This window comes from Agelaius tricolor, unplaced genomic scaffold (genome assembly GCF_023055355.1).
Source record: "Agelaius tricolor isolate 1412-34295 unplaced genomic scaffold, bAgeTri1.0.p SCAF_2, whole genome shotgun sequence".
Lineage (NCBI taxonomy): Eukaryota > Metazoa > Chordata > Aves > Passeriformes > Icteridae > Agelaius > Agelaius tricolor.
In genome coordinates this window covers 6,490,660-6,515,606 of record NW_027269262.1, presented here as the reverse complement: position 1 = coordinate 6,515,606, position 24,947 = coordinate 6,490,660, and the positions used below count along the sequence as shown (strand labels likewise).

Genomic DNA, 24,947 nt, shown 5'->3' with positions numbered 1-24,947 from the left:
GTTCTTGTATGAACTGAATTAAGAATATTTTTACTTGGTATACAGAAATTATTCTTACAGTTCTCTTTAGGATTGAGAATGATTATTGCCCATTTCTTCTTCTGCTAGTTATATGGGGGAAAAAATTAAAATACCAACCACACTAACAAAAAAAAAAACCCTCCCTCACAACTTCCTTTATTGAGATTAAAAAAAATTCTCTATTCATATAACAAAAAAACTTTGTGTCAGCTGCAGAGAACATTACATAGCTAAACCCCAAGAGTAAGTACAGGTAAGAGAAGAAATTAACTCTTATTAGAAAGCTATAAAGGTTAATTTGGAAAAGGAAGCTCTTAGAAGCTGCTAGAAATGGTGATGAGGCCTCAGGATAAGTGACAGAGAGTTCTTAGGATGTAATGCTTAAATTTAGTTTCCACTGATATAATGTACCCTTCTGAAGTTTTGGGCATATAAAACTTTTTTAGAGATGCCAACCTTTCTTTTCAGCTTGCAAGGGAATTCCTGCAAGAAATTTTGAATCAGATCTTTATACACTTTCATTAAAGTCTTTTTCAATTACAATGGTAGTAGCAGATTTTTAGAATTAAAATTTGTCTCAGGTATTTCTAACAATATTTAAGCTTTATATCAGTACAATTCCAGCTAGGTAAACAAAATATGTATAGAATTGCAGAGCTATAATATATACTAGTCAAGTTTTAATCATGTTCTACAGATTATTAAAACCAAAAAGTCTTAAATTTGCACCCAAAATATAAAGATTGTTAAACCATACTATCAGCAAGACTTAAGGAGGACAAAAATTACTTCTACAAACCTGAGAGATTCTGAAAGGGCTGAGAGTTTTGTTCACTATTTCTAGTCAGTTTGAGAATGTCATATTGGAGGCTATCAAGCTAACTGCACTCAAAAGAAGAGATGAAGACATAAACCAGATAGATACCTAAACAAATTTCACTTAACATCAGCATAATGGGAAAGTATTTTAAATCATTTTTCGCCAAAAAGCTTAACAGGCATGAGCCTGGTGTCTACAGTATCACTCTTTCAGAACAGTCTTAATCTAAAGTCAGCCTATATGGGGGTCACTAAAGCCTAGGAAAAGGTGGAATTGTGGAACGGCATGACTAGGGATGATTTGTGCTGCAAAATCTATTACAGAAATGTAGCCTAATTTATGCCTCTAAGGGAGGCTGATCTAGAAAAGAAAAGAAATCTTCATTTGACGCAAGGGTTATACAGTCAAACACATTTCCGTGTTTTGCTCTAAAAATTTATTGTTACTGACTTGTATCACTTTATAGGTGTTCTTTATAGATGTGCAAAGCACAGAATGCCTATGCATTTTTTGTACAGACCAGTATAGCCAGTCACAGCAAATTTGCAGAAGATACTAGATGTGTTTTTATCAGGAAGCAGAAGAATAAACTGGGAAGTACTAGCTCAAATTCAGGTCAGAATTAACATCAAATAACCAGACCTGAACTACTTAATTTCTAAATGAGCAGAATAGGTCATTGATACTAAAAATTTATTTAGCATTAATTTTATCTCTAAAAAACTTGACCCAAAGCCCCTGGCAGAATTTTAGGTGGCACTGTGCTGAATTAACACCTGAAGGATCTGTCTCAGAGCTGTTTGTTAAATTAATTGCTAGTGTACATAAATATTAATAAATTAGTATAAATATGTAACTTGTGTTTGAAATGAAGCCATGTAATTCAGCTTTAGTGATGGAAATGCTATAGCTCTGCACTTTCTGGACAAACAGGGGAATCTCCAGATCAGACCAACACATAAAGAAGTTTGGAAAGTGACTACAAGGGAAAGAAAAAGAAACCAGGCCTATTCACTCTAGAAACAAACAAGATCAAGCTAAACATGTGAGCTGATAAGGAGCTTGCAGAATCTCCTTAATTTTAAATTCCTAAGAACCAGTTAAACAAAGTTTACACAGTGTATTTATAATTCATCACAGCCCTTGAGCAAGGGATGTGCTTTTAGAAGTTTCTTCCAGTCTTGTACTTCTAGAATTAGTGACTGTTAATACTATCTCAACACATTTCTTCTCCCAAATCCTACACAGACATGTGAAACAAAACTGTACAACAGTTTATGAATAGTTTTTCTAACTGTAAAAGTAGCAATGGAGTCTAAAAGTGCTTATTCACTGTGAATTAGCAGGGCCACCACTGACAAAAACCATCCACAAGAAAATTGAAAATATGTAACACTGAAGAAATTAATATGATTTCGCAAAAGAAAGCTGAAAATTAAAGGTTAAAACCCCTCCCTTGTCTTCTGAACACTTTAATTCCTGTAATATCATATATTACATAAGGCCAGATTGCACAGCTTTTGTCAGCATTTGCAATGTGTGTCTGTGAATACATCAGAAAACACTTGATTCAAGGCCTTCCCCTCCTTGTGAAGAAGTAACTGTGCAGGCAAGTGGGAAGTCTCTATTTTCAGATATTGTTGTTAGGTCAAGCATGAGAAAAATACCTTCTAAATGTCATACTTTTTTTTTTTTTTTGCAGAACATTATAGGCAGTCTGCCATGAAAGCTGTCTTTCTCACCTCAAGATAAGGCAAGCTACATCAATTTCAATGTTTGGAATATCAACCCAACCATTTTTCTTTCAGCAGGCATTTAGCTTTCAATTTGAATTTATGCCACAGAGCAATACTTTTTTTCCCATAAGCCAAAGCATAAACAATTTATAGGTCATATACTCTTCTGAAAGCCCACAAGCTGTGTTGGGATTATGGTGTCAATTTTCCAGTTGATTCAAAGTACCTCCAAACACTCCTGAATATACTTCTGCAGTATCAAATGACACATCCAGCAGTGGCCCTCTGCATACATTCTCCTTGTAAGAAATTATTTCAGGGCTCTCCTCTTCATATTTTTGGATTTTTCTACCAAAATTGAATTGTTTAGAAAATAAAATGTTTTGACTTTGAAATCTCAGCTTTTTCTAAAAGCTGAAGTCTCAATTAAATGGAAGTCTAAGATTTCCTGGATCCACCTAAATCTTACATCCATGTCATTCAAACATTAACTGAAGATGCACAGGGTGTGAGACTGTCTTCCTGTTACTATAACTGTAAATATAGCCACCCAGAAAGACTGGCCAATTGTTCTGAAAAGGTCTTGATTCCACTTAAACTGTCTGAAGATTTGTTGAATGACTCCTAACAGTTATTATTTGAGCAGACAGTACCTAGAAATTTAATTTAAACTTTTCACTGGATTATTTACTATTTGTAAGAACAGCCTTTTTTCTTTTAGGTCATTGTTTGTAAGAATCACTAGTATCTATAAAGCTGTCTCCAAAGAAAATAGTGGAGGGACACACAGACAAACAATTCAAGTACCAGCTTTGCAAGGACTTGGAAAGGTTATCATCTATCCCTTACTCCAAGAACTTGGCAACCCTAGGGACACCCTAGGGACATCCAGTGGTTTTGCTTTCCATACTTTTAAGATTTTGTGACAGAACCTGATTCCCTGAGTTCACAGGATAGGTCAGGTTGGAATAGACCACAGTGGGTCACCTGGTCCAACCTCCCTGCTCAAGCAGCGTCATCCCAGAGCACGGGGCACAAGATTGCATCCAGATGGATCTTGAATATCTCCAAGCAGGGAAACCACAACCTCTCTGGGCAACCTGTTCCAGTGCTTGGTCACCGCCACTGTCAAGTTCTTCCTCGTATTCTGGTGGAACTTCCTGGGCATCAGTTTCCCCCTGTTGCCTCTTGTCCTATTGCTGAGCACTACCAAGAGCCTGCTTACATCCTCTTGGCACCCTCCCTTCGGACACCTACAGACATTTATATGGGACACTTATATGGTCCCCCCTCAGTTTCCTCTTCTCAAGGCTGGAGAGGTGCAACCCCCTGAGCCTTTCCTCGTAAAAGAGACGCTCCAGTCCCTTGATCAACTTTGTATCGCTAAGGAGGCTACTCCTACGCTACCATTGCTGAAGTCAAAATCATTCTGGTGAGAGTCCCAACCTGCCAAGGTGCTTTCCTGTAAATATACTCTGTAAATATGCTTTCCTTTAAAATAACCTCTACAAAGCCGCAACTTCAGGGATTCGCACGCTGCTCAAGACCTGCCCTTGATGCCGCCCGGGCTTTAAGCGCAGCCCTACGCTCGCACTACGGGACACGCAGAACGAGAGTCTCGGCTCTCCCAGGCAAACTCGCCCGCTCCCAACCCCGCCAGGACGCGCCGGGAGCCGGGCGGGCGGGCGGAAGGGACGGGGCGGGCTGAGGGGAGGCGGCACCGGAGCCGGAGCTCAGCCGAGCCCCGCCCGCGCCCCGCCCTCCGGCGCTGGCCTTCGCAGCCGGGAAAGGCCGGGAAGATGCTGGAGACGCTGCGAGAGCGGCTGCTGAGCGTCCAGCAGGACCTCACCGCCGGGTGGGTATGGCCTGCGGCACCGCGGAGCTGGCGGGGGCAGCGGGAGAGGGGCCCGCGTCCCGCAGCCTGGCCGGGCAGGGGGGGAAAAGCAGGTGACCGGGGGCCGGGGAGGCGTGGACTGGCACAGGGAGGGAGGAAGAGGAGGAGATTGCGCAGACGGGAGGCACTGCCGGGGCCGGTCTGTCACCCGGGGTGCCCTCCTGGGTGCGGGGACGGGCTGGAAAGGCGGCTCCAGGGTCCTGAGTCCCGCCGTGTTCCCGCCTGGGATAGGCTGATGGCGGGCTGGAGAGCCCTGCGGGGCTGCGGGCAGCGCTGGGGGAGCCGCGGTGCCCGGGGAGCAGCCGCGGTCAGGGGAAGGAGAGAGAGGGAGGGACAGACAGTCAGACCGCGGTTGTGAAAGAAGATGTGAATGAGGTCAATTAACGCGCTTGAATTTTTTATGAAGTTACCGACCTTCAAGGTTTCATGGATCAGCGTAATCCCTTAAAGAGAATTTCTGGGCGCCGCTTGGTGTGCGGAGAAACTCGCTTTTCCTTGGAAGATGAGTTACTGTCACTTGGGGAAAAGGAGCGCAGGATAAGCGGATGGAACAGCCCCGCACTTGCGCTGAAAAGTAGAAAGATACTCTTCCTGCGTTGTCTCACAAGGTTTATTTGGGGAGGCCCTGTATCGATGCTGTTTTTAGTACAAGCAGGTGGCCCAAGTGAGTGTCGCTGGAAGCCAGCGAGTGGCTGCAGGACAAGGTCATGCCTGTGCTGCAGAGCTGCTGGCTCATGATGAGCCACAGGGGAGTATTGTGTTGTAATCAATTGCTTTTAAAAACTGTGTGGTCTTTGGCAGCGTTAAGGCTGCCTTATAATACCCCTATACCCCCCCTACGGTAAATATTTATATATAGTGAAGAATGTCTTTGTACCCTAGAAACTGAAAATATCTGAAATAACTGAAAATATAAGTTTATCATTACTTGCTTGTATACCGGTGTATGATGGTCAAGAGAAACTGACAGAAGAGGCTGCCAGTCAAACAGATAAATTGCTTACATGTTATCTGTCTCATCTTAGCAAACAGCAGCTGAATATTAAACTGCCTTAAAAATACAGACAAAAATATTGCTTTATTTCTGTCTGATTTTCTCTTTTGCTTCTCAGAGGAGTTGATATCTCAATACAGTGTAAGGCTCTTTTGAAAAGGATGTTTTTCACATGGTGAAAGAGAACAACAGAAAGGTCATAACATGCCAGATCTGATGGTCATTTAATTCTGTGGTTCTGTATTTGTGTTTTCCATATTTGCTGCAGTGGAGTCAGTATATTTCCATGTATTTTGCTTCCTTCCTGGTGTTGAAATGTTTTTTTCTGAGAACAGTCCCTGATTTCATAATGTCCATCTTTGTATTTTGGCAAATCCATTTATGTGCCCTTTTTCCAGTGTCCTGTGTTTAAGTGGTATTTTCATGTGTGGTGTAATCGATTTTTTTTTTTTTTTTTTTTGCCATTGGGAACCAGTTTCTCAGAACCACAGTGGCAGAGACTGTGGAAGGCATCTTTTTTTTTTTTCCTTTAGTGTTCCCATATATCCAGAACACAAGTTGACCTGGTTTGCCCCCTCTTCCTTCCTAGACCATGCAACCTAATTTCTTGGTGTTCTGGATTACTCTGTTCTGCACCCCACCAAAGTGGTAAAAGAAGTCATTTTGTGATGTTGAGACTTCAGCTTAAAATTGTATAATTCTCAAAACCCAAAGAGAGTATTTTTTGTGGCCAACTCGTTAACTACACATAAATGCTTGCAAAGTAGAACAAGTTGAATTTCATGAAATTGTGAGGGGAAAGGGCTTTTTTTTTCCAGGGCTTCTAAGACAATAATACCGCTTCCCAAGGAGTATGGGAACATGTATGTATTGCTGAAAAAGTTTAAATCTGGGTTGTGTGGTTTAAAGAGAGCAGTTTAGAGTTGTCAGCTATTTCTGTGGCCTCCTTCCTTGCTCAGTTGTGTCTGCTGTCTAATTCTGCATGTCCTGTAAGCAAGGTATCTGAATTTTGACCCATTCACCTGTTAGCAAGCTTTTGCAGGAAGAGGAAAAACAACCAGAATGGATGCAATGGAGAAGGGCAAATTGCACAGCTTCCTTCAGCAGTGGGTTCTTCCTCAGTGTGCTGTGGTTGCTGCTACCTAGCTTGGCTGTTGTGAGCAGCTCTCTGAGAGGGAGGGGAGACGTGCCTTAGCATGTCTTTTCTCAAATTGTGATCCACCTGCTGTAGAGCTTTGATGTTTCTTTGAGTTTCTGGAAAACAGTGATCAAGACTGGGGGAGTGATTTGACTAATCCTCAAAGCAGCCTGAATATCTGTCTGTATATTAGGTTGTTTCTCAGTCCTTGGGTCACTCAGGATTACAGATCTCTCTGTCATATGTGGAGGATATCTTTGGCTCTCATAGTTCATTTCCATCTTGCTTATGTCTCTGTCATTTATTTCTTACTGTCCTGAGCAATAAAAAATTTTTGTGACCACAAAGGGCCTAGAAATTGAGGATAGCCATTGCCTGGGTGATCAGGGAATAGCCAGCAGGCTTGGTTCTCACTGTACTGTGTGAACTTGACTAGTGTATATATATATTAAATATATATATGCATATATATAATATGTATATTTTTTTATATATACATATATATCTTGACTGCTAAAGAGTGGAAAGAGTTGGGAGGGAGGGTTGTTTGGTTGGTTTGGAGAGGTTTTTTTGCTTTTGAGGAGCAAGATAGCAGTCAGTTTGCAATGGACTGTGTGTGAAAGAAGCCCCAGATCTGCTCAGTAGCAGTGCACTGTGGTGATGCTGCTGGAGGTTCTGAAAGCTGGCAGAAGAAAAGTTGAGCTTCTGCTGGTTTTGTGTTGGCAGACTTATGGCAGGTGGGCACGTGTGTATGTGTGACTGTCATGCTTTTCCTTGCCATGAGAGCCTTCCTGTAAATGGTATTCCTCAGGGCTGGATTGGTTATTTCTAGGCATGTCTTTAGTTCCTGCCTGCTAAGGAAATTGTATCAACATCTGACTTATATACACAACTCCCATTAAACTTGTCATACTGAATTGTCTGATGCACTTCTACAAAAAATGTCAAGACTTAGCAGCAGCGTCAGTGGAAATAAATTCATATGAGGGTCTCCACAAAACTAAGGGAAATTTGATTTATTTGTGAAACAAGCTGAAACAAAATTAATTGTAATAGACTGGAATTAAGGCATTATGTGCTCAAGCAATTAATTCTCTGGTTTTGATGTTGTAAATGTCTGATGGATTTGTTTTGATTTGTAGGTTGAAGACTTTGAGCGACAAATCAAGAGATGCAAAGAAAAGTAGGCAAAGGTACTTTTGAATGTCTTAATATATAGCATTAATATAAGATATTCTTGTTAAGGAAAAATTTGAAGAGGCTCATATATATGAGTCAATTGCAAGAACATTTGCATATAATTTTACAAAATACTATTTTGACAACAGAGAAGCTTAACAAAAGCAGATGCTTTGCTTAATACAACCTTCATTGATAGGCCTAAATAATTTCTAATGGCTGTCAATCAGTTTATAAATTACTATTTAAATTAAATGAATATGCAGTGTTTTTGTAGTACCTCATGGGAGATTCAGGTTGCAGTACACTGAAATGTAATTGTTTACAATCTCTGTGAATCTCATGTCCTAAAATTGTAACTCAGGGTTTTTTTTGGGGGGGGGGGGAGAAAACAGAAATAGGAGCCTTTTTATTGTGGAAGATATATGTGTAATGAAATACTTCAGTTTTCTGTTTCAAGAAGCTTTGATAATTGTGCTGATTTGGTTTTCTTTCTTTAATTGATTCAGGTTTTTTTTTTAATACTCTGCATTTTAGTTCTCATTTTTTCAACCTGTGTAAGCTGCAGCGAAAGACTACTTGTTGTCTGTAAATGACATCTGTGAGAGTTACTTCTTAAAATCAGATATGCTTTAGTGTAAAGCATGTTCTTATTAAAACATACTATGTAGACACAAATTAGTTTAAAAACAAGCCAAGTGGTAAAAATAAAACATCTGAAATAAATTAAGTGCTGAATCCTGATGTTTTAGTTATAAATTTTTTTTTAACAGAGGACCTGGTGTATGGACAAGGCATGGAGGCTAAACTAAGAATAGGTGAAGGTCTGAATAAATCTGTTTTAGGCAACTGCCTTCTCTGTGTGTTTCCAGTCCACAGTATTTTGGTTCTCCTGGAGTACTGTTATAAATATCCATTGCTTTTTGAGGCGAGCACTGGGTGAACCAATTGAAGCATCAGGAACAAGGGAATGCTGGGGTGGCTTCGGCTTTGCTGATAAGGTTCAGGGACAAACACAGCCTAGCTTGGTTGTAGGGATGGCTGAGGGCATATGGATGGGAGCCAAGGAGAGGCCAGTAAAGGTGGTGGTGTTGCAATAGGAGTTTGTCACTGACCCTCTGACCAGGGAGAGAATGAGGTTTTCTCCAAACAGTTTGAGGAATCCTCTGTATCATTTAAACCCCCATTGTTGCTGGGGCCTTTAGCTTCCAGCTCCTGAAAGTGCAACCCATCAGTATGCAATCAAGAAGTGCCCTGGGAGGGTGTCAAGGATAACTTCTTGATGCCTCCTTATGACCTCTTTGGCATGCTGGAATAGCCTTAGGAAAGCCAGAGCTCACCTGGAACTGACATTTACAAGAGATGTCAAGGACAAGAAGAGCGACTAGCCCTGCACTGCTAATAAAAGGCTGAAAGAAAGGATGGGATTAGTGATGAATGGAGTGAATTACAGCAAATGTAGAGGTTGTTGAGTTATTTAATGCCTTTGTGGCTTCAGTGCCTTGTGCTTAGTGAAAGGGGTCAAGGAGCCTGACCAGTAGCGATTGAAGAAGTAGAAGCCCATGGGACCATATGTGTCAAGAGGTATCTCATGAAAATCAAGAGGTACAAATTCCATGTTTCCCTGGGAAGAAAGCAACAATGCAGACTGGGCTGACAGACTATCTGGAAGTAACTTTGCTAAAAAGATCCTGGCGTTCTTGGCAGACAGCAGGCTGAATGTGAGCCAGGGACATGCCTTGCAGCAGGGAAGTCCAACTGCTAATGGAGCTGCTAACAACACCCCGACAGTGGGATTGAGGAAGGTGATTGTTCCCTGCATTCAGCACACCTTAGACCACTAACTACCCTGTCCAGTTTGGTCCCCAGTTTGAGAAAGGTGTTAATATTCTGGAGCAGTTCAGTGGAGGGCCACCAAAATGGTTGGGGCAGGAACTCTGTGTATGAGGAAAGGCTGACTTAGGCAGTTGTTCAGCCTGGAGAATAGGTGACTTCTGGGAGACCTAGCAGCAGCCTGCCATTGCACGTGAAGTGGTAATTGAGGAAACTGGTGTGTGGTGGGAGCTCAAAAGGTGATAGGCATAAGTTCAAACAAGAGATGATCAGACAGGAAAAGCTGAGAAAAGCTTCCTGGGAAAGCTGCTTTGATCTCATAGCTGGTTTTAACAGGGGATTGCAATAGGAACTTCCTGAGGTCCCTTTCCACCTCACTGTTTGTGTCACTTTTCCCTTGCTTTAAGGACAAGAAGGTTTAATTTATGGTAGTTAGTTTTGGTACTTTTGGTTTTTTTCCCCATTCAAATTGTTTGGATGATAGTGCAGAACAGCCTATTGGGGTGATCTTCCAAGAGACAAATTTTGGATGACATTAAGATCTTCACATCCTTAGAAGTACTGTATTGTTAATTTTCTATAACTTATTATAAGATGTCTTGATACTTCAAGCTGTTATTAATGGAAGTGTATGCATCAAATAGGAGATCATTAGAGCATTAAACTGGCAAAGGTTCCTTAGCTTAGTATTTATTTTTAGTGTAGAATATATTAAGTGGAATATCTGTATTGAGGGACATGAACTTGTGTAGTAGTCTTTTTTTTTTCAGAATGTTTCTGTGCCCCTTTTTAGGTTAAAATTACCTTCATCCTGTATCTTTGTTAACTGTACTTAGGAATTATTCAATGAAACTTGTTTTTAATGGACATGGTTGAAAAAAGGTAAGAATAGGCTATCATAAAACAACAAGGGAAAAAAGCTTTGAAATATTCTTGTAAGATACACCGTGTAATATATTTTAAACCAGAATTGGCAAAGTGTGAAAGTAGGAGCAGGAGGAAACATTTCTATGCTCAGCATATCTATCAGATGTGTGTGCACACATTTTTTATAACAGTCTTCTTTTCTTTAACAATTTTGTACATTTGCAATTTGTTCTATAGAACTGTTCAGTGTTTGCCAGAGTTTTCTGCTGGACTGGAATTACTAAGCAGGTATGACCTTACTTTTCTTTATTAGTGTTTGCTTCATATGTTAGATTTTAAAAAATCAAATTTCTTAAGAAAGAAATTAGAGAGGAAAATAAAAGTGTTGCCACTAGGTTTTTGGTTGTTTTGCAGTTAGAAGTGTGGGAGTGGTTACCAAATGATAAATGTGTTTAAAGCTTGCCCAATCCTCAAGTGTTGTCACGTTAATGTAACTGAAGTTCTGGGAGGAAAAGTTGCATTTAAAAGATGACTAATGCAGAGAGGTGAAGGAGGCCAGCACTGAGTCCTAGTCTGCGGTTTCATACCTTAGACATATTTGATACAATTTCCTATTTTTTTTTTAATTGGATGTGGTACATGTATGATTACAATCATGTTATTTTTAAAAATTTTCTTAATTAAGTTGAGTTCCAAGTGATGTTTAAGGTGATGAGTTGTCTTGTAAGTATTGTTTGGTCCATTTAGCTTTTAATGTTGGTTAGCAGGTTAAAAAACATGAATCGCTTTTTCTTTAAAACACATTATTTCTCACTGTATATTTGTCTTGGCAGAACAGTAAGTACTGGAAAGAATTACATGGCTTTTTAAGCTGTAATTTCTGGTAGTACCTGCAAATATAAGCACAGTGACATCCATGAATTCCTTTGTAAGGAGAGCACAGTACGAAATAGTAATTTGTCTCTTTTTCAGATACGAAGATGCTTGGGCTGCCCTTCATAAAGGAGCCAAAGATTGTGCAAAAGCTGGAGAGGTAAGAAAAAATAACAATGCCATGCATGAAATATTTTTAAATGTTTAAATAATTTTAAACTAAAACTTTTACTACCCACCTACAAGGTTAACCTTGGCGCCTAGGTAAACATCCACCCAGCTTTGTTCACTCCCCCAGTACTGTAAACAACAATGTAATGCAAATGTGAAATAACAAAAAACTTGATGCAATGTAAACAGTTGCAAAGATGATATGTTACTGCTCTAGCTCTTTAAGAGCAGTGGAGGGTGGCTGGGAAAGTACAGAATGTATTTGGGTTTGAGGCACCTTAGTGGTTTGTATCAGGGCAGGGCTGTGGTATTGACACTGCTGCCCACTCCTAGTGCACAAGAGACAGCAAGATTGCCTTGATCAACAGAAAGTATTTGGGAAGTGTTTGTGCTTTCTCCTGATTTCATTCACTATTCCTGCCCTGGAAGCAAAGTCACAAGTTGTGTGGTTTATCTGTGAAATGAAGGGGAAGGAAATTTCCAGTAAGTGTTACCGATGCATTACTCAGCATCAGACTTTCAGTTTCAAGCCATGTTTAAGGGGCAGACAGTGTAATCTGGGTGGCCACGATGCAGAGCAGGACTGAGCTGTCTGAAACCTTCACTTTAGCTGAGTGCATCCTTCCTGGCTCTTCTCTTCACTTAGAGACTACTCCATATCTTTTTTTAATGGAAAAATCACTCACTGTGTATTGACAGTAAGAAAGAAAGTCTCTTATGTTCTTCTTTCTCTTGCCTAATGGTATGGCCCTGCTTTTCCCTGCATTCTAGTGGAAACCTTCAGGCATGGGAGATAGAGTTCTCCTTGCCAGTATGGCATGTTTTACTGCTCATAACGTTCTTTTTTCCTAGAAAATCTCATAAATGATGTTGTCACAATTTTATAATATTTGCTATAGTTTGCTTTAAAAATTGCAATTTTGAAAACAATGTGAGGTTTCATATATATTAAACTAATATTACCTAATCTCACATGTTATGGCTGTTATGGAAAATGAGAATGAAAAACTTCCAGAGAGACTTACATTTTCCTTTAAAATCAGATATTTACTTTACACACAATTCAGTGTATGCATTGCTTGTTGAATTTTGTTTTATACTTTTTTTATAAAAGGGGAGAATAAAAACTGTGTAAGCACAGAAGATTGACTGTGCTGTAGAAGACTTAAAGGTGCACTTGTCCAGTATCCAATTTCTGCTTACTTGTGCTGTCTTATTTATAAATGTTGAGTAAAGTGAAAATTTCAGGCTTCAATTGCAGCTTACAGTCTTACCATGTTAAATGGTAGATGTTAACTACCAGTTCCATGCACAAAATTGTCCTTTTAGATGATTATCATTTCACCTGCATTCATTTATCTCAGGGCTGAAATGTTTGTGGTGTTTGTCCCCATCTCATGGTGGCTTGTTTTGGGTTTTTTTGTTGGCTTTACTGTTTAACGGATATAAATACCATATCCCAGTCTCAGAAATAGACCTGGCTTTATTTAAGTAAGACTGTTTAGTCTTTTAAAGTGTTCCATTTCTCACTGGGCTTTGGAATAAGTTTTCAAAACTTGTCTGGTGAAACAGGATGTTTTATTAACAGGGATAGGTAGCTGGAAGAATTTGCAAAAGATAGTTGTTCTTTTAAAAGAATTTATATAAAGTGGGTAGAATTGTACATTTGAGAGCTCCTTTGTCCATTGCTCAGACTTTTTCAGTTCTGCCTATAAAGACTATAGAAATTGAGGAATTCAGAATGCAAATATGGCCACAGGCTGTAGTTGTGTGCAAGAGGAAGAATGGGTAATGGAATTAGGAGCAGGGAAACAATAATTGAATCAATTCAATTATATATAATGGAAACATTTGGTACCTAAGATCTCTTGATTCTGGTGTTTTTCATAGAAAATGAGTGAGACTTTGAAGCAGTGTATCCTTTTCTTAGCTTATTATATAATAAAAGTTAAGAAGAATGAAACAACAAGAATTTAAGTAATGTAGAAATGTGTTCATAAAAACTTGGCACTGCTGCAGTTTGTCACAAAAGCAGAAGAGCAGTAATGTTATAAAGGCAACTTTTTTTAAATGTCATTCCTTTTACTTTATTTTCTAGACTACTTTGCATGTGCAGAATTTTCATTTTTATTGTTAAGATGAAATTGGTATGACTGGCAACATTAAACTATTGATATAAATATGCCCAAAATCGCAGCACTGCGATGTTGTTATTGTGCACCAATGCAACACTGCTGCCAAAATTTCAGGTACATCTTGCTTACAGTTAATAACATCCATTAAATACTTCCTGCATTGATTAGTATATTGAGAAAAAACTTTTTGTCATATTTTTGTTCAGTGCATTTTGAAATAAATATTCCATACTACTGGGGATTTTTTTGAGCATGTTGTTTATTTACTTGAGGAGTACACAAGTGGCAGTGTAAGGGTTGTTGTGCTGACCTTATGCTTCCAAATGTATTAATTATAAAAAATTAGTCAAGATGCTCATGAACAGGTACAGAAGTTTGCAATTAAACACCTGTTTGTTGCAGCTGGTTGACAGTGAAGTTGTGATGCTTTCTGCACACTGGGAGAAGAAAAGGAGCAGTCTGGTAGAACTGCAGGATCAGCTTCAGCAAATACCCGGGTTCTTAGCAGATCTGGAATGCCTCACAGCAAGCCTAGGTAAGTTCTTATAGACATAACAAACATTCAGATCAGTACAAAGGATTAGACTGAAGTTCAACTGTTGTGATTGTTGTGATTACAAAATTTAATTTTGCTTTCTGTGGTAAAACTCTAGTTCTTAAACAAACTGTTTTTTTTTTTTAATCAACAAGTAGCAGTGGTTGCTCTCCCAGCAGTTGAAATTTTGTATGTGTTGCTATTTGAAAAAAAAATTGACAAATGTTTGAATGGGTGAACAATGCTATTCTTGAAGCCTTATTAAATTGTTAAGATTTTTTGATAGTATAAATGCTAATTTATATAACTGCTTCTTTTGGATTCTGTGTAATTTTACATAATAATGTTCAAACTTATCATTTGGGGTGGGATGGGGGGGTGGAATTTACCTGGCTAGGGACACTTTCAAGGCAGAAACCTTTGATTTTGAATAGTTGTTGGTTCCAAAGGTAACTTCCATAATTTGGATTGATTTATGGGGTTAAGATATTCTGAAGTGATCCTGAGCTTTTGTATAGGTGAATATTAATGCTGCCTATTAGCAAACACCTCACGTTTGTTAGGTGGGTTGCAATTTTTAAAACTTTACCAAAGGTTAATCCGTTCATTTTATTTAAAAGATGAAAAGATAAATGCTTTGGTGGACTATTTCTGGAACCTCTCATACAAAACTGTTGAAAATTAAATTAGGAAAAAATGTTGAGGACTCTTGGTCTCTGAAAATCTCTACTATTGCTGAGCCTTGAAATGGGCAGGCAGCGTTTGGCAAGCAGCAGCGCTGTCTGTCCGCAGCACGTCTCTTGATGCTTCCATGAAAATCCATACAGGGTGCATAAAATTAAAGCTTTGAAAAACTTCTGTCTGCACATAGATTTTAGGTAGCTAAGTTCCCCAGGGACTGTGCCTGCAGTTCCCTTTCTTACAGCTGCTGGGAAGTAATGCAGAAATTCCTCATGTGATTGCAGCTCTGTCTTTTTTGTAGAGTGGGCTGGATTTTTGTGCTGACACAATGTGAAGAAAAGGAGGGTTCTTTTCTGTCTTCAAGGGCTAATTTCTCATTCTGCCATGGTCAGTGGTCATGCACAAATCAGCTTTTGCTCCTAGGTGGGCTGGTAATAACTTTGCTATTTATTCCTGAGGCAGGGAATATATTCTACTTTTTATTACAATTTTCTTATACGATCTTGTTTAATAAGGCTTTATCATCTGTGCTAACCATTTTATATTGGCTGTTTGAAAAAAATATTTCTAAGGAAATAAAAGTTCAAATAATGATTTATTAAAATACTGAGTTCAATATTACCGTGCAGTCCACTGGTAGCCCAAAGATAAACAAAGCTAATGAAATTGCCTTTATAGTTCATAATGCTGCAAATGCTGTAAAATCCTGATGAATTTGGCTACTTTCTGATTCCTAATACAGTTTTATGAACTAGAATTAATCTCACTCTGATTGTAGAATTTATTGGATAGGTAAGTCTCTAGATATTTTTTGATAGTGCAGAAGTAGGATTTAAGGAAGCATTCAGCAGCCAGCTCAGGGAAGGTAATGAATTTTGACATGTACTGCTAAGGTTCTGGGATTTGAACCAAGCCTTGAACAAAACCAAACCAAGCTTTACCTTTTGTGTCAGATTTTGAGTAATTTATCTAAAATTTCATATTAGTTTCTCCTAGCAACTGTGTTTTGGGTTTTATTTTTTCTTCTAATAATTTTTATGGAGTCTATTTGAAGAGATAGATGTAATTTGTACCAAATTCAACATCTAACTGTCTGAAGGTGATTTAACAGAACTTCACTGCAATATTCTGCTCATTGTTTTTAGTTTTTATAACTCTTAAATAATTGCTTCATATAAATATAAACTGTATTCAGCTTTTCAAGAAATGACTATTTCTCTGACTGTAAATTTTGAATATGAGTAAAATATTCTGTAAAAAAAAGTGAAAATAGAATCACAAAGTGCTGAGTTACTCACTCAAGATGTAATTTGGCTAACCTTCATAATTTCAACAAAATAGTTGGTTCTTCTGACATGATGTGCTTCTAATAAATGTATTAATGCTTCCATTTTGAGAGTAAGTAGGGGACCCTGGCTGCTTTTGGTGAAAGAAATTTCAGATAATGGAAATGAATCTTTTTAGTGACCTACTTAAAATTGGTATGACTCATGTACAGATTCTTTAGCTTTTGCTATGTATTACAGGACACATTTTCATTAGCAATTTTATAAAGTTCTTTAGCTTAGGTATTCACATTATCAGTCATCCCCTCACTTGAAGTAGAAAATCTGTGGCTTCATTTGATAAATTTATTGAATTATGCAATGTCTTGTAGCTGCTACTGAGAATTTTGAAGAAAAAAGTTACTCTCATGTAAAAGTGGAAAGGACAGTTATTGCCCTTTCAAAGTGCAGAATTGGAATCATCACTTAAGCCAGTTTTTGGTTGAGATGTTGTAGAAAATATCTCCTCACTGATATCAGCATACTTAGTATGAAATGTGTTTTCATGTTTGAGCAGTGGCATTTTGCTCAAACATCAGTTTTGGTTTCAGCAAATCCATACACACAAGCATTAATCCAAATCCTTTTTTTCTCCCTTTTTTTTGTTTTTTCTTTTAAAGATCAGCTTGATACTGGTTTCAGAAAGACTGCTCTTGTATATAGGTGACAGATCCAACATAGGTTAAAAATGTTTTCCTCGTGGGACTGCAAAGAAAATAAGGCTGGGCATGTAGTCATTTAGAGATAAAAGCCTTTGCCTCTTAGTCTTTCGGATTTTTTTTAAGTGAGGGCTAGATGGGTGTGAAAATTTGTTGGGGAAACAGAACGTTTTGCACTGCTTAGGAGAAGCATCCTTGTTTATATCTTGAGCAAAAGGTCAGTCTTTTTTTTATTTCAGATTGTGTGTCAAGTATGAAAGTTGCCATTTTCTAGCTTTGCAAAATTCGTCTAATTTTTTCAGAACTTGCATTTATCTTTTACTGAAAAAATCAGGGAAAATGTTGGGAAGATTTATGTAAAACCAGAGAATTTGAATAATATTGTGTAAAGACATCTGTGTTCAACAGGGAATTTTTCTCCATAGGCTCCAGGGCACAACACTCAGCAGAAGGGGTTGTTGTATTAGGTATATACATATATGTATAAAAGGCATACAGTTTGGTGCTGTAAACTTGGAAGTGCCTGAGGATTGAGTACACAAGGAAAAGGATCCTAGTGTACTTGTTATGTAGTTTCAGCAAAGAAGCTGCTCTAACTTCATGTAAGTGGTATAATACTAGCTGGGTTTAAGATCCTTTCTGTGAAAACAGATAAAAATTGAGCACTACTAGAACTGTAATTATATAATAAAGTTTTGGTTTTTGGTTTTTTTTTTTTGTTTTGTTTTTTTGTGTTGTTTTTTGTTGGTGGGTTTTTTTGTTTGGTTGGTTGGTTTTGGTTTTTTGTTGTTTTTTTTGTTGCAGCTAAATTGAGCTCCTCCTGTTCATATATGTCTTTCACTGCTCATTTTAAACTTTTAGTAATCTCTGCCCCAGTGTGGCCTAGAGGTAGAGGGAACATCTTTGATATAATTGCTTCCATCCTTTCTGCTTTTTCCCTTTTAGTCAGAAAATAAATGGGCTTTGTAGAAATGTCTTTAATACTCCTGCATGGTTTCTGTTGTTTGAATGGCTGGGACAGTGTAGGAAAGCTACATCTAAAGTTAGTGGAGACCTATTTTCTGACATACAACTGTGATTTAGCTATTCTAAAAAATTTTGTACTCATACAGAACTACAAATAACATAAGTTTCAGTTAGAAAAGTTATGTGGTACATTTAAATTAGGTACAGTTTAGAAAGAAGGTGTTTCCTGGATAGAAAAAATTCGTGGTTATTGAGTTCTAGATAAATACTTTAATACCTGATAGCTGGTAAACCATGGAAAACAGTGTATGCTGATAGAAGATAATACAGTGTAATGTCACTTGACCAAACTTTAAACATACTTCAAAAGAATTAAAACTAAGAATTAAGGTTTCAAATACTGTTGTTATGCTTGTGGTACAGTAAGAAATACAGCCCTAACTGTTATTATTGGAGTGATGTGGCACAAAGAAGTTTTTTGGTTGTTTTAGCTGTCTAATAAAAAAATACTATTTCTACCAAGTGTGGCATATTGCTGTATATGAAAAGTCTTAATCTAAAGGTAAATATGTTTTTTAAAATCTGAAAAAGATTTAGAGGAGATGCATTTTTCTCAGCCTAAGTTTCAAATTAATTAAGTCTATAGTTTTGTTTGGCACTGCCTTTGTATGCACAGTGCATATATTCTCTTTTGGGTAAGAGAGATGTTAATTCTCAGCTGTAGCTGCTGCAACGGAGCTTGTCTTCAATTTTTTTGTGAAATGCAATTTTTCTTTCACTTCAGAAAGGAAAATAATTCTGAATCCTCTGTTGCAGTAAAGCAGGATTGTTGCCTCCTGGAGAGATCTCTGGCGTCCATTTCTCTTCTTCAGGAGCACAGTGTTTTCTGCAGTTCCCGCTAGAGGCTGCTCGAATGCAAGTGCTAGAAATCAGTTGCTCTCCAGAATTCACTTTCTTTCATCCTCTTTATTTTCCTATTCTTTGTTGTTGTCTTTTAATATTATTTCAACAGCAAATACAGCAAAGCAGGTGGTAGGCATTTTAAGTGGAAAAAACAGTGGTTGATAGGTACCTTAGTAAATTATTTTCAGTCCTGCTGTGTTTGAGAATTTTGCAGATTAATAAGGGAGCAATTATTCTGAAAAGCAAGTTAGCACAATACAGGTATTTGGATTTTAATGCACTCAGAGAAGTCTATTTCTTAAAGAAAAAGGGCCTACCAATCATAATTGTAATCATGATATTACGCTTTGAATACATCTGGATTTTGTGAGAGAAAATTGAGTATGTGGTAAGCGATGAATGTTCCACATCACAATACGTAGAACTGAAAACATTTTTTTTCTCCTCAAACTTGTTTCTGCATTAATTGTCAATTGCCTTTCTTTATTTTTTGTTGTTTTTTGCCAATCCCTCCCACTTCCCCTCAGTGATCTGTATACAGAAAAATAATTTAGGGAAATTTTTACTGATTATATTGTTCCTGTTTCCCTTTCCTGTTGTGGATCTTCTTTGTTAGGGGCTAAAAAAATGGTGTTAAGTGAAGCTGAACATATGAATATGCATCCTAGGAAATTTGCTTATGAAGTCTTAACTTCTGCTTTTTTAGAGGAACCACAAGGATGGCTATTTATCATGAAGCAATGGCTAAGGAAGTTGAAATTATTTATTGTCCAAGATAGGCATCAAGTAGAATGGCCAAGCCAGAATGGAGGATTTGACTGATGCCTTCAGCTTCCTGTTTCCTTTTTTTGAGCATCTGAAATACATTAACTCTGGCTGCTATTTGTTTGTAAAAATGTGAATTATTCTTGCTCCTGCAATTTACCTTCCCTGTGGTATAGGAGAAGGCCTGGCAAAAAGATTAACAATATTCCTGTAGTTCACACAGTTTCATCCCAGAGTGACGAGCTGGTTAGGGTTTGGGAAAATATATTTTCCACTGTGAGATCCTGAGAAGAGACATGAAATTTAGCATTAATCACCGTCAGGGAAAGTGATTCTTTGATGCAAGGTTCACATGGTTTAATTCAGATGAGGAGGGACCTCAGGAATTGTCTAGTCCAAATTTCTACTCAAAGCAATGTGAGCTATGAAATGAGATCAGTTTTCTCAAGACATGTCATAGACAAGATCTATTTGAAGTTGAGACTGAGCAATTATGTTTAAAGAAAATATTAAGAGATGTGCATGTAAAATAGGTAGATTTAATTGTAAAATTTGCATGTGTATGTAAAATAGGTACATCTCTATATTTAGCTATCAGTAAAGGGTCTGTCTTCAGAGACATAAATATCTGTTCTTTTATATTACCATGGCATCATGTGAAAGTTAAAATTCTCCCTGTATGCTTTATTTTTGTTTCATTTGAATAAATGAATATTTGACCTGGCTTTGGCCAGCACAGATTTATTCCTTGGATTGGTACTGTGTAGGAAGTGCTAAACTGGCAGTCTCTCAAGAAAGAAAAGTATGAGTTCTGAGTGCTTCTCTTCCTCAAAAACAGGCCAGGAGCCTGTGTCACCACGATGCTGGGACAAATAGAGTGGTTCAGCACCTTACTACAAGGGAACCTCAGATAGATCTCCCTTTAACGTGGCTCTGCTGCCACTCTTCACTATGGGATTTGGGCTGAGATTTGTTTTTCTTTTGGAGCCATTTATATGTGTGTAATTATCACCATGTTAATATTTACCTTTATGAAATCCTGTTTCTATTCAGGTGAGTTGTCTGTCCATTGATGCAGTTAGATATTTATACAAGTCTTTCTTACAGCCCAGCTAGAGGCAAACTTTGAGGAAATGGAGAATCATCTGTTGTGTCTTGAGGAACTATGTGAACAGTGTGAATTGGAAAGGTACAAATGTATGCAGACATTACAGCTGGAAAACTACAAGAAAACAAAAAGGTAAATAAAACACTTGTTCTAAATATAAATTAGCATACAATACAAGCCTTTTGTAATTATCCCCCCCCCCCATATATAATATTATCCCTTTTATTTTCATCTTCTAAAGAAACAATAGTCTTTGACAGGACATTGCAAATTTGTAGTAGATTCATTGAATGTCTTAGTGATGAACAAAGAGTACCTGTGTTTGGAAAATTATCACAACATTGTTGTTAAGATTAAGTCATGTTTATTATTCTCCACAAAGAATTGAAATAAGGGCTGTTGTTAATAAGCACAGATAAACTGTTGTTTTTTTTAATCCCTTGCCCTGGTTTATGGATTCCTTTTTTTTTTTTTTTTTTCCCCAAGTACCTGTCAGGTTAGGAACTGAATTTTCCTCTATTTTCCTTTCAGTACTATCAGTATCCAATCCTATAAGTACCTTTTACTCTGTATGAAAGGTATTAATCTCCTGCCATTCTCTTACTTGTAAAAGTGGGGCATTAATTCTTGGAATCAGAGTTCAACTTACAGCAGTATGTATGAAAATTCAGAACTTTGAACTCGTGAGCTTCAGGTTAGCCTAAAAGATAAAGTAGCAAGAGAAAAATATGAAGCCCTTAAATAACTGTTGACTTCCTTGATTTTTGTTACCACCAGTGCCAAAAATAACCTAATAAAAGGAGATAAGAAAAGCAGTATTGCATTCATTATATAAATTAGGAAATGAGGAGTTGAATTGAAGCAGTTTGTCAAAGACAGTGTCTGACAGCCTATTAGGGAGGAGTGGGTGGATGTGGATGTGGATGTTGAACTGACATGGGGATAACCAGGTTACTTGATCTGTCTAGGCAGGAGTCCTGCTGTTAGCCAGGGAAAGCACCCTGGCACTCTCCTTGCCTCCTTGATTGTGGAAGCAAGTTTGATACATGTGGTAAGGTCAGAACAAGTGGTTCTCAGACTTCTGATGAGGATGTGGTGATCGAAGGTGGGACTGTGCCAGACAGCACTGGCCACATTCTCCTTAGCTTATCTGTGTTCACCCTCCTTGCCATTCTTGTAGCTCTTTTTATTTGAATGTCTTTTTTAAATCCAAGTCTCTTCCTAAAAGATCTATTCACCCCTGATTATTTTTTCACTAGTGGTTCTCAGTTATTATGTAGGGAATCTTAGGCTTCTGTGGTGTTACAGGTCCAGTTATTGAAGGAGTACTGATGTTGCAGGTTCTACCTTCCAAAAGGTCAAAAGGTCTCCAATACCTTAAAGGTCCCCCTTCAGTTTTCTGTGAAATTTGGCTGTTTCTTATCTAACTCACCTTTAAACACTTGTGAAATCCAGTCATCCCTCATGGTCCTATCTGTGGCTTTTGTCAGTATCTGACTATGTTATCTGTCACATCTGGCAATTTCTCCTGTCATGTCCCTTTAGTTTTTCACATCCTGCTCAATTGTCTTAACCTCAGGCCAGGGCCTCAGCAATAGTCTGTAATTTTCCTGCAGCCTGGATTGCCTCTTTCCCAGGTCAGGGCAATTCCATAGTCTCTCTCCAAGAAGAATCAACAGCAGTCAGTATGGCTGAATATTCACTTGTTCAGACCTACTTGAGTTATCTAAATAACTAAGAGTAATGAATCCAAAATTCTGAATATGTGCTATTTAACCAAGTAACACAATTTTAAAATGCATATAAAGCAACAGAATTGGTCCCATATAATTATCTTTCTACAGTTTTCTGAATGATTTTTTATTCTCTGCCATCCGTGCTCCCTTTCTCCTAGCCACTGCTTTCAACGTCAAAATAAAGTGTTAAAACATTGCCTGCTCTGCTTAGCAGCATCTAATCAGTTTTATAAATAGAATGCTAAGCAAGCTACTTAGTGTAATTGTAAGCTGATTACATTTGGTCAGACCTAGACAAAACAGGAAAAATGCAGGTAATTTCTGGTTGATCATTACCACTGTATTTATTTAGGTAAGAAATTAACTGCTAGCTCATTCCAGGAAGGACCCTTGCCAGTGTAGGTGCTTGAAGAGCGAGCAGCTGGTTAACTTGACGTGAGTGTGATTTGTGGTGCATCTTTGGGACTCATACCCTGTCTTCCTCTCTTCAGTGCTTGGGGTTTTTATCGTGATACCAGCTGAAAGAATCAAGGAGTGGGGAAGGGGTCAGGAGTCTATGCTCTCTCCTTAGCACAGAAATTATTTTCAGGGAGTAAGTGGTTTTGTGTTTGAAAAAAAAAATTATTTCATGCGTTTCGACAATATAGGGATGAAAACTGAGATGAATCTGAGCTCTAGAAACTCTGATTATTTTAAGCATGTAACAAAACCTAATTTCATTATAAAGTCACTGTAGAGCTTAGGCTAGAAGCTCATGTATTTCAAATCTTTTGAAAAAATCCTATATGAAAGACTTAGAAGAAGGTGCTTTAGGTCAACATCAAACCTATGAAACACAGCTTATGGTAACTATAGGAACTTATTTTAAGAAATAGGTCTCCCTATTAAATAAAGCAACTTCATTTTAGTTCAAACAGATCAATTTTTTCCCTTTTGTCATTGTGTTGAGTACTAATTTCAAAGTAGATTCATCAATCTGCATCTTTTCCAAGCTATTTAAAACCTGGTGTTTGGGGGGATTGGTTTTGGGGTTTTTTTGTGAGCTTATCTCTGGAATTTTAATATTCTCTTTTTTGTGTTTAAATCCACTGATCAGGGTACCAGTACTGTTGTATGAAGTCTAAATTCCACCCTTCTTTTCTCTGGTTAGTCTCCCTGCAATCATTTGGATCAATCTTAGCATTAAACCATGTAATTTTGTTTCCTGTCTTTTTTTCAATCAAGCACAATTCTTCTTCCCTTTCCTTCATTCTCCTACTGAGGATATTCTGATTGCAGAAAACTTTGTGTCTCCTTAGTCTCATGTGACAATTTTTGCTTTCCCAAGGGCACAGCGTCCTTTAGGGATCACTGTCAGGAGCTCACTTTTGTGTCATCTCTTAATGTGCCCTGAATGGCAGCCTTGTGGTGTGAGACGAAGTGTTTCTGACCTGAAGCTGTACTTGGCCATGAAGCTCGTTTGTATCTGTTTCAGAGAGATCACTACATTTTGAAAAATAGCAACTCCTGATTGTTGTGTCAATTAAAAGGAGCTGCCCAAATGCAGCATTTTGTAAGAATACATTGGGAATAGCAGGGTCTTTGTCACTGGAAATGAGTGAATAGAGTTCACTGTATGTTATTTGACCAAAAATGTAATTGTCTGAATGATAATTTTTTAGGATGTCTTTTTTAAGAACCTGCTCTGTTTTTCAGTGTTTGTCAGCTTTGAGAACAGACACAGAAGGAAAATAAATGTAAAAATTTAAAATACAAACCTTAGTGAGACTACGGTTTTTTTCCTTTTTGATGTTATTTAAGCAAATGCTTTACTTTAAGAAAAAATAAGTTCTTTATGTTTATTCATAATTTTTGAATTTTAGAGGTTTTTTTTGTAGTGTAACCCCATGTTTCATAATTGGTGCAGTAGGTGAAGAGTTGGACAGACTGTCATAGTTTTTGTTGGATGCATTGCCATGCCATGATGGTGCTTTAGTGCTTCTGGGGTACAAGAATGTCTGATTTACTTTCTCATTCAGAAGAGTATAAAATTTATGGCAATTGCATTCTCTAGATTAGAGATGTGTATGAGAAAACGTCTTAGTTATTGTTTTCTTCTGTAAACTTTATCCCTCTTTTTAATTGCTTTGGGAACAAAAGGAACAGTAAGGTTTGTTGATGTAGGTACAGTGCCTTATCTGAGGCTTCAACAACATAAACATTTGAAAAGTACATACAGAAAAACTTCCATATCTGTAGCTCTTGTTTAGATCCCATACCATTCCTCAAGCAATAGGCTGGGACAGTACTCTGTACTGTACAGCACACTCAGTGGCGATTCCTTCCCACCTGGCAGTGATACATTTAAATTTTATCTCCATAACCCTTTCAAGCTTTGCATGTAATTTATAAAATTTACTTTTTATACATAAAAAAGTGTATATGTCCCTTTGTTGAAGATGTTTCAAGCAAGTATATTTTTCCTTCCAATGTTAAGTGTATTGTGAATTATTTCTGAGACCTGAGCTACATGTTTCATAGTTATCATCAAAGTTTTCATCAGTGTAAATTTTCATGCTATACTCCTTTTGATCAGTCTTCTAGTGGTGTAGATTTGGAGCTGCCATGC

The 24,947-nt window shown here is 37.8% G+C and overlaps 1 protein-coding gene across 2 annotated transcripts in view; it reads left to right on the top strand.

Moving 5' to 3' along the window:
- Positions 1-4,276: 4,276 nt before the first annotated feature.
- Positions 4,277-24,947, top strand: part of DTNBP1 (dystrobrevin binding protein 1) — a 63,946-nt gene continuing 43,275 nt past the window's right edge. For both annotated transcript variants that reach the window (XR_011683081.1, XM_071451393.1), the window contains exons 1-6: positions 4,277-4,432; positions 7,746-7,796; positions 10,720-10,770; positions 11,455-11,515; positions 14,064-14,196; positions 20,603-20,735. Coding sequence is in view for 1 of the 2 variants with exons in the window: in XM_071451393.1 (XP_071307494.1) it covers positions 4,377-4,432; positions 7,746-7,796; positions 10,720-10,770; positions 11,455-11,515; positions 14,064-14,196; positions 20,603-20,735 (485 nt within the window). In the remaining variant the exon portion in view is untranslated. The remainder of the gene's footprint in view (positions 4,433-7,745; positions 7,797-10,719; positions 10,771-11,454; positions 11,516-14,063; positions 14,197-20,602; positions 20,736-24,947) is intronic.